Source organism: Notamacropus eugenii, unplaced genomic scaffold (genome assembly GCF_028372415.1).
Source record: "Notamacropus eugenii isolate mMacEug1 unplaced genomic scaffold, mMacEug1.pri_v2 scaffold_102, whole genome shotgun sequence".
Classification (NCBI taxonomy): Eukaryota; Metazoa; Chordata; class Mammalia; order Diprotodontia; family Macropodidae; genus Notamacropus; species Notamacropus eugenii.
In genome coordinates this window covers 193,031-202,814 of record NW_027325148.1, presented here as the reverse complement: position 1 = coordinate 202,814, position 9,784 = coordinate 193,031, and the positions used below count along the sequence as shown (strand labels likewise).

Below are 9,784 nucleotides of genomic sequence, written 5' to 3'. Positions count from 1 at the left end.
CTCTGTGACAGACATACAGTAGATGTGCATTGGAAGAAAGAGAAGGGGAGAGAGTGCAGCTGCGACACAGTGTGTGGAAGAGAGGGACTGACAATCTCTGTGCCTCTGAGTGAAGTAGAGAGAGAATTGCAGGTGGCAAAAGAGAACGGGCAACAGAGAGAGGGACAGGGAGACAAGGTCTTTCTCTGTGATGGAAGGAGACGTGGCATTTCAGGAAGAATGACAGAAAGGGGGACAGAGACAGGGACAAAAAAGAGACAAAGATTCAGAGAGACAATGAGAGAGGGCCACAGTGAGGAAAGTGCGCTGGGACAGACGAAGGATTTCTGTGGAAAGGTGTGTGTGTTACTGAAGGAGTGAGGGTGAGAGGCTTGTGGAGACTGAGAATGACTGTGAGAGTGAGGGGGAGACAGAGGCAAAAAGGGAGAGAGAGACAAACAAACACAGACACAGAGAGAGAGGGAGAGGGAGAGATAGAGAGAGAGGGCAAGACAGAAAGAGAGAGAGGTAGAAAGAGAGAGGGAGACAGAGAGTGAGGGAGAGAGAGAGGGAGACAGAGACAGAGAGGGAGAAAGAGGCAGAGAGACACAGAAGGAAGGAGACTTATGGTGAGTGTGAGAGACTAAGAACAGGTGTTGGATTGTGTGTCAATTTTGGAGAAGGGAGATGTGTAAGACATTCTGGGTAAAAAAGAAAAGATACCAAGAGTGAGACTGTGTGTATGTGAGGGGGAGGGACAGAGGGGGGGTGGGGATGGGGGAGTGAGAGAGAGAGAGAGGGAGAGAGAGAGAGAGAGACACAGAAAGAAAGAGTTCTATGGTGAGTTTGAGAGAGTATGTGTTCGGTTGTGTATGATTTTGAGTGAGTGTGTGTTTTTTTGTCTGTGAAAGAGACCAAGAATCAGTAAGTGTGTGTATATGTAATAGAAACAGAAACACAAAGAGATTTTTTGAGTGTTTGACTGACAGTATGTGTGAATTACAGTGAAAGAGAAGAAAACACGTCGTGTATCCATTTTTGATTGTGACCTAGGTGTACTGTGAAGGACTGTTAGTGTTCTAGTCTTTGTGTATAGTTGAGACAGTGTGTGGGAGACTTAGGGGTTAAGAAAGAAAAGCCAGCAAGTAACAATGTGTGTGTATGTGTGTGTGAGAGAGAGGCAGACAGACAGATAGAGAGAAAATTAGGTTTAGTATGTTGTCTCAGATCAAATTTCCATCAGATGTTGTGGGTAAGAAAGAAAAGAGATCAAGAGTGACTTTGTGTTTATGTTTTTGGCGGGGGAGGTGTGAGATAGAGAGAGAGAAACAGAGTGAAATGGGAGGAATGTATCAGAAAGAGATTGCATATATGTGTGAATGGGATTTGTTTTTGCTTGAAAGAGGATGTGGTTGAATGTAGTTGTGTTTGTTAGATAGACATTGGATGGAAGACAGAAAAAGACAGAGAGTGCATGTGTGAGCTTTAGAGGAAGGGGAGAGAAAGAGAGTGTGTAGGACCAAGGATGAGAGGGAGAGAATGTTTATATGTCAGTGTAAGAGATTATGTCAGAGAGAGATAGAAAGAAACAGACAGACAAACAGAGAGAAAGAGAACAATGTCTGTGTAAGACAGAGAATGAGTAACAGACAAAGAAAATGAGAAAGAGTGTATTTATGAGTGAATCTGTGTATCCGGGAGATACAGTGTGTGGGTATGACTGTGTGACAGAGGATGTCAGCAAGGTAGGGAGGAAGAAAAAGAATGAGGAAGAGAGAGAGAGAGATAGAAAGATAGAGACAGAGACAAAGAGTGAGAGAGATATAGAAAGGAATAGTGGATGACAGACAGAAAATCATACTCATGAAATGGATGGTGAAAATAGTAGAGTAAGAGAATGGGAAAAGAGAACGTTAAAATGATGAAACAGGTTCAAAGAGAAGAGAACAAGGGATGTCTGACAACTATTTACTATCTACTATGTCCCTAGATCTTATAGCGAAGATTAAAAACGTGTATGTAATATGATACAGTAAAAACTATTTTTTAATTTATTTTTATTTTTTTTCAAACCCTAGATTTCATAACTTTGGTTCAAGGGGCTTTGCCTAGAAAGAAAAGGAGAAATTAATACGGGCTATAGTTAGCAGGAAAACTTCCTGGAAAAAGAGAAACAAAAACTGGGCCTTGAAAGAAAAGCTAGACTTAGGAGAAAACACATTTTTTCTTTTCAATTCTAATTATTACTTTTCTCTCAATAAACTTCTCTCATCTCTCTGTATTTCTCTCTATTGGCAATGGATATCAATATCAATAATTCAGATGACTTTAGAGTCATTTTTATTACTTTCTCACTTTCCATATACAATAAGTTACTGAGTCATATCCATTTTATAATTTTACTCATACAGCTACTAGTTTATTTTTTATTCATCATTTTCTCCTTTTTCCAAATGATGCTATCCTGTATGAAGAGACACAGAACAAAATAAGCAGGTCATTGATTATAAAACTGTAAATTACAATTTTAAAAATCAATAATGGGCCTAAAGAACAAATAATATACATATATATATATATATATGTATTCTTTCCTTTGGCAGGGTCATGGGACAAATAGGGCACAATGTAATTAAACATTATATAGAAGATCACTCACTATACTGGGAGTTCTTGTTTAATTGTTTGATTTCACTTATCAAAAAACACTTTTTAAGTCCTAAGATAATAATCATCTTCCTAACGCACAAGTTTCATATTACAAATCTGCAATGACTCCTTAATGTTGACAGATAAAAAAGGTACCACTAATTCACTGGCCAGGTATTTAACAGGTTCAACAATCTCACCTACCTTTCCATATTCCCCTCCTTCTTTTAGCTCCTCTAAGAATTCCCTTTTCTAGCCCAAACTGACAACTAATTTCCCCCAGTCTCAAAATTTCCCATTCAGAAAATTTGCACAACCATATTCCATGTCTGAAATAGTCTCTACTTACCTACTCCTCACAGAATCTTTTTCAAAACTTCAGTTCCTTCTTCAAGCTTTTACTCATTCCCCCATCTCCACTATTTTCTAATGTTCTTTCCCAATAAAATGTTTCTTGAAGTTATACTCTTTGAATATTTAATGCCTGTTAATTGAACTAAACTGCTTTTAGGTCAGGAAAGATGTGTAGAAGTGAAAATAAGAGTGAAAAAAGGTGGGGGGAGCAAGGAGTACAATCTTCAAAATACTAAAGAATAAAAAAAATGGTAAGGTAAGGTTATGCTTAAATATCACTGTGTGAGCAATGGGGAACTGGCCACTGATGTATAGAGAACACTGGAGAGATGATTAAAGTGCAGCGATATAAAGAAAATTCCAAGAGCTATAAAGAGAAGAGGAATTTAAAGAAAAAAGAGAATGGTAAAAGATCAAGAAATTTATTCCACTAGAAGGAAAGGCCCAACAAAAATCACCAACATCAGCACCTTCCTCTACCGATCCTCTGAAACAAAACTGCTGTATATCCCATCCTTCCACATCAGATTTACTCACACACCACTCACACACACACTCACACAACACTGTGAGCTCCTAAAAGTTGAGCAACTGGGTAAAAGGAAGCATTTGCTCCTCTTGTATAGAACCTTCAAACAGTCTCTATAATGATAGTATTTTACAGTTTGAGAAGTCTTTATCTAAGGAAGTTACAGATGTAATGTCCAATAGCTCTCAGCTCCTTGCAACTCACAGTCACCCATCTTAGCATGAGCCCTCCCACAGGACCCAGATAGCCTGGGACAATATGACATAACATACGTCATGTTCAGTAGCTGCCTGTGGCAGCATCCTCAGCATGATGATGTAACTGGCCTTCTCGTCCTCTTCCCCATGTTCTGTGCGATAATCCTGATCTCGGTAGTTACCATCTCCAGGAAACCCAAGTGGATCAGTAGGGCTTTCCCACTTACGCTGTGTTTCAGAACCTGAAGAAGCCTCATAACATTCCTAAGCATAAGAAGGAAATGAAAAAGACAAGTCTTTGAGTCTGGGTCTTACACATGGTTATAAAATCTAGACAGGAAGAGAAGAAAGCCCTGCTCAAGGACATAGGCTTAACTTGGCACTGGCAGGACTGGGAAACAAACAGCTTTGTTTTGATTTGTGTAGGTTTTCAGACATACTCTACCTATTTATATCTGGCAGAAAGGTGGCAGGACTAGATAATTAGGTCCCATATGGTAGAAAGAAAAAAGCACCAAAACAACAATAAGCATTATCCTCCTTTATAATATTAAACCAAAGTATCACAGTAAAACCACTTAGACTGAACCTTTCCCCTTCTTATACCCATCCTGAACTTTCAAGTTTCTTACACTTGGGGCCAAGAAGTCCAATTTAAGCAATTTCCCATTGCTTGCCAGTGCCAGCCTCTCTTTCTGATCCATTGCCTCCTTATAATTTTTGCACCATACCTAAGGATCACAAAAGATGACTGGGATAGCTGACCAGATAAAGCAACAAAAAGGGGACAGTGAAGTAAACAATCAAAGGCCAATACCTTCTTCTCCTAGGCTCCTCAGAAAGCTATAGTATAAATTCCTTAAGTACTTCCTACAATTAGAAATCAATAGTGAACATCACCATGTTTTGACTCATGCATGAACTGCATTTAAGTGAGGCAGAGTTGCACAAAATAGTTAGCTATTAAAATTTCTCCTGACAGCTAGAGTCAAATTTAGGAACAATTAATTTTGTCAGAATATTTCTTTTCATTGCAATGCAATGGGAACAAAAAGGGAAAGAAAACCAATGAAATTTTTCTTGTTCTTAATGGTTACCTCTGCACTCTGTTCCTCAGATGAGTCATAATCATGTTTGAGTTTCTGACTGTTGAAGCCACGGGGATAGGAACGGTACTCCACATCCCAATAATCGTGGTCTCTAAGACTTCGGCTTTCTACTCCCTCATTTTGGGAGCAGTCAGATACACCATATCGGCCAGTTCTATCTCCGCGGCCACCACTGCAGAAGACAGAGATAAACAGGTTAGATTAGTTGAGCTCTGACAGGTAGCTAAAAATTCTAGTATACAACTTACGCTGAGGTAATTGTTAAATTCTCAGTATTAGCATGTACAATTTAAAGTGAGCAAGTTACCAATTAGAGCTTGATTTATTATTCTGTTGATTGTCTGCATTTCACAAAGTGATGAAAAGTGTCAATATTGCAGATTAAACTTAAAATTGTATTATAGGTCCTTTTTTTCCTTTCTAGAAAGTACAGTTGCCAAAAGATTTATCAGCACAACCCTGTTTCTAGGTTTTTGTTTCTTCTGTTCTTCTGTAACTCTAACCCTAACCCTAAAGCAACTTAAGGAATAAAGGGTCAAAGAATTTAAAGTACAAAGGAGAAAAAAAAATCAGAAGGCAAAAGCAATTAATTGATTGATCAAACATTTATTAAGTGCCTACTCCAAAAAACACAGTGAAATACAATGAGTATAAAAGACAAAATAAATCTTAAAGAGATTTATAGAAGATGTAAATAGATGAGAACTTAACAGACTGAAAGCTTCATATGGAAAAGTTGGTGGCCTTAGGTGATACATCTCTTCTATAGTATCACTATCCTTTTAAAAAAAAATTTTTTTTAATTCTGGATCTGTGGTTTATTTACAGGGACCCTTTTTATACTGAATCACACTAATGTGTTTGATCTAGAGTCACATAGCTAGGAAGTGTGCAGACAGAAGAGTTAGACAGTACTCTGTTGCTAGCTGTTAGATGCCATCTTCTAGTAATAAAGTGCAGATACTGTGTTTAAGGCCCTGTCCTTTTACATTGAGGAAGGCAGTTAGGTGCTATAGTGGAACTCTGCTGGATTTGGTATCAGAAAGAACTGAATTTGAATACAGAATGAAAGTCTTGGAGTCAGGAAGACTCATCTTCTTGAGTTCAAATCCCACCTCAGACACAAGTTATATTGTCTCAGTTTCCTAATCTGTAAAATAAGGTGGAGAAGGAAATTGCAAACCATTTCAGTATCTTTACCAAGAAAATTCCAAAACGGGTAACAAAGAGTCAGACATGACTGAAATTTCAACATGAAACATTTACCAGACACTTACCGTTGGATCCTAAGCAAATTACTTCCCCTTCAGCTTCAGTTTCCTCATCTAACAACAGCCCTTACTTCACACTATTGTGAAACTCAAATAGGGCTACAGTGTGTCATAAAGCACTAAAAAATCCTAGGTAATATTATTATTACATCTCACAAATGAATATCTAACAGTTGTAAAACCTTCTTACTTTAAAGAGACAAAGTTTTCAGAAAAAAAATCAGAATGATCTCCCCTTCCCTATCCCAAATCTTTTACCTCTTTATCTTCCCTCTGATGACTTAACTTTTTCCCTCTATTGATTATTTAAAATTTATTCTAAGTATAAGTACCTTGTTAATTGGTATTTGCATGTTGTGTCCACTAAATTGTGAGTTTCTTGAGAGCGAGAACTATCTTTTATTTTCTTTGTAACCCTGGTGCTTAGAATGGTGCTAAAGGTTTATTGACTGACTTACCGTCTTTTAAACTCCATCTCTTGGGTATTTTTCTTGGAGCAATGGCTTCTCTTTATTTTTCAGACACAACTACCACCACGCTTCCAACACCATGTTCTGCAAGCCTGCACGGTGTCTGATGATGATGTGAACAAAATAGACGAGAGTTTTTAAGGACAAACGAAAACATGCAAATAAAACTACTTGGTTAGGATTTGTACAGAATGGAAAAGATAAATGGAGTTTTCCAAAGGTCAAAAAAACAGACTTGGGAGCCTAAAATTAGGTGTATTATGTGAAAACTACCTTATTTGGGCTTACCTGTACTGATTACATTTTAAGAGAGACAAACAGAAGTAGGGAATGGATCAGTTTCCTCAGATCATTCCAAGATTTTTTGCTAGAGACTGATTTTAAATTTATGTGTGTTTTTTAGTCACTTTGTTTTATTATTGGCTGGTGAGAGGTGTAGTACAGATTATACAGAAGTATTTTAATGAAGCTATCTCTACTGTCCTCCAACTCAAATTCAGAAGATCCCATTCTTCTTGCTTATCTTTAGTCCTACCATAAATGGTCATTTTGCTTAAATAAGTTTTCTTTTATGTCCCATGAATTAGCATGGCATTCTAAAAGTGGTTTATATTCTATGAGGAGTTGTGTTTGTGTTTTGATATCAGGCAAGTCATGTTGCTTTTCTGACTTCACTTTCATTACCAAAGAGATGAATTATGATGGTTAGCCACGGACTTATGGTCTTATATTTATGGCTTTATTTTCTCCTGCATCGTATGATCCATCAAGGTGTCTTTTCTTTGTTTTCCAACTTTTTAAAAAAAAGGAAATGCTACCTAACTCTAACCCTAATCTTTCTTTGGGCCACATAATATGTAAAGCTATTGTACAAAAGTTGGTACAAAAACACAGGTGAGGTGATTTGTTATAAGCAATAAAGAACTGGAATTTCACAGGTCCTTTTAGTCCTCTGTATTTGAATGTAAAGTACTGATTTTTAGTATTGTTATTTTGATATTTTCACCCAATGGTGTCTAGATATATTAGCTACTAGAATTTTGACATTTGTCTAAACAAAAAGTTATGACAGATGGCATACAAATTTCAGGTACATAACAGTGAGAAAACTAGGAATCTAGAGGAAGTTGTTCTAAGGAAGATACGTAGGAATATGTTTTTTTTTTCCATTTTAGTAAAGAAGTATTAGAGATAAATAGTGTTTGCTATTATTTTGTTTTTTTCAGAATTTTCATGAGCCCATTTTGAATTTTTTATTTTGTTTTCCAGTTCATTTTACAGGTGAGGAAAGTGAAGTAAAAAGGCCTTAGTGGTAACTGTTTGAACTTTTACTTGAACTTGGGAAGATGTCTTATTCCATGTATGTCCAGTGTTGTATTTAGTGCAACCAAGTAGGTATTTTGTTGTGTCTAGTTATAATTAACATCCAGTAATGTAAGCAGAAGTGAAAAAATGATAGCATGTTTTTGTTTAGAGGGTGGTTTTGGGATTAGCAGATAGAATAAAGTCAAAATAGAATTTATTGAGGATTTGCTATAGAAAACATACTGTGTTAAGCTGTAGGAATGCAAAGAAAGAGTAAACATAATTTTTGCTCTGTAGAAGTTAATAATTTAATGGAAGAAATTCCAGGCAATGAAGTATAAGCAGAAAATGTGCAAATAAATTGTATAAATAAATGAGTGGGTGAAGTATTAAAAGTAAATGTAGGTAGAATGAGAGATTGTTAAATTACTAAAGTAAGAAAATAATTTGGTTTTGCAGTAGAATAAATAATTTAAAAGCTGAGATGTTAGGGTTTGTTTTTTATCTAAGTTTTTTCCTTCTAAAATTTTAACAGTGGTTATAGTCATCAGTGTTCTTGCTTGAGAATAGACAGGATAAAACAAAGAAATTGAAAATTAAGAAGGTACAAAGAATTTTATGGAAGTGGTGTAGATAAAAGTGGATTAAGGAAATGGAGTGTTACTTTTTTTAAGTTGGAAAATGTAGAGGGACAGGGAATTGTGACAAAAAATTACTTAAAAGTTACGAAGAATTTTTAATTTGTGTAAATGAGAAGAAACAATTTGGGTTTTGTTTAACAGGCTTAGGGGAGGAAATGTGTTGAGTGTTTGGATTACTTTCTAAGTTTCCAAGAGTAATTAATACTAGTTGTAACTAATAAGTAATAAGTAATCTGAAATTAGTTTTACTGTCAGTAAAATAATAACTTGATTCTTTTTTGAATACATATGTAAAAGTTTTTACCGTTTGGTTTTCCCACCCCATGTGGCATATTTTTCTGGGGATAATTTCTTTTTCAAACTGAGAATAATAATCTACAATGTTTTAGGTTAACGTCTAGTTTTTAGGAACTCTGTGGGTTTGTAACAGTACCATATTGGTTTTTTTTGAAACTCAAACTTTGAAAGTTTTGACGTTTTTGGTGGGAGAAGTCAAGGAACCAAATGTCAATTTTTTTTATCCCTCAGCGGATCTCGGGAGGAAAACACAAATGTCTAACGGTTTTTTTTCCTTCCCAACCTCCCGCCTACGTTTTGGATGCTTAGGCCTACCGTTTTTGTTTTTCAGAAGTGTACCTCTCCACAGAAGTTTGTGACCCCCTTCCTTTTTAAACCAAAGTCACAAGTACCCAAACCCTAACCCTCTCTCACTCCTCAGCTTTGTCACAGTATTTCTTCAATTTTCTTTCCTCCCTCACTCACCTGCTAGTTTCGATTTGTGAGGCGAGGAGTTCGGTGAGGCGCCCCCTCGCTCAGGCGCGCAAACGTATGTACAGTACCAAGGCTCACGCACCCTGTCAAATATTAGAAAAACGAGAGGCTGGATGTAGGGAACGGATTATTTTTTCTGCTCCCCCTCCAACCCCACCCATCATCCTCGGTAAAGCCAAACGCACACTACCAAAAGAGAGCCACCACAAAATGGCGGCCTTCGCGATGCTTCTGACTCTACCCCCACCGCAACTCTGAATCACCACAACAAACCGTGTTGGGTCTCAGTTACCATAGTGACAGTTCCGGCTCGAAGTACATTTATTGGAAGCCGCAGTCACGCACTTACGTCATCTCGATTTTCATTGGTAGGTATTTCCGTCACTAAGGCCTCAGGTTGCCCCAAGCCACGCCCCCTAAGGCGTGGTTCTTAGTTGACTATAGCCGTTAGGTTGGAGAAAAAGTGGGAAAAAGGGGCGGGAGGGCTGGGGGGGAGGGTTCGGGGTGTG

General features: G+C 37.3%; 1 protein-coding gene across 1 annotated transcript; it reads right to left on the bottom strand.

Moving 5' to 3' along the window:
* Positions 1 to 3,390: 3,390 nt before the first annotated feature.
* On the bottom strand, positions 3,391 to 9,547 carry LOC140517024 (RNA-binding protein 10-like). Its single transcript, XM_072627872.1, has 5 exons — positions 9,466 to 9,547; positions 9,267 to 9,358; positions 6,547 to 6,661; positions 4,806 to 4,989; positions 3,391 to 3,972 (listed from the first exon to the last, which is right to left on the bottom strand). The coding sequence occupies exons 3-5, from the start codon at positions 6,561 to 6,563 to the stop codon at positions 3,727 to 3,729; spliced, it is 447 nt and encodes a 148-aa protein (XP_072483973.1). The 5' UTR covers positions 6,564 to 6,661; positions 9,267 to 9,358; positions 9,466 to 9,547; the 3' UTR covers positions 3,391 to 3,726.
* Positions 9,548 to 9,784: the final 237 nt, after the last annotated feature.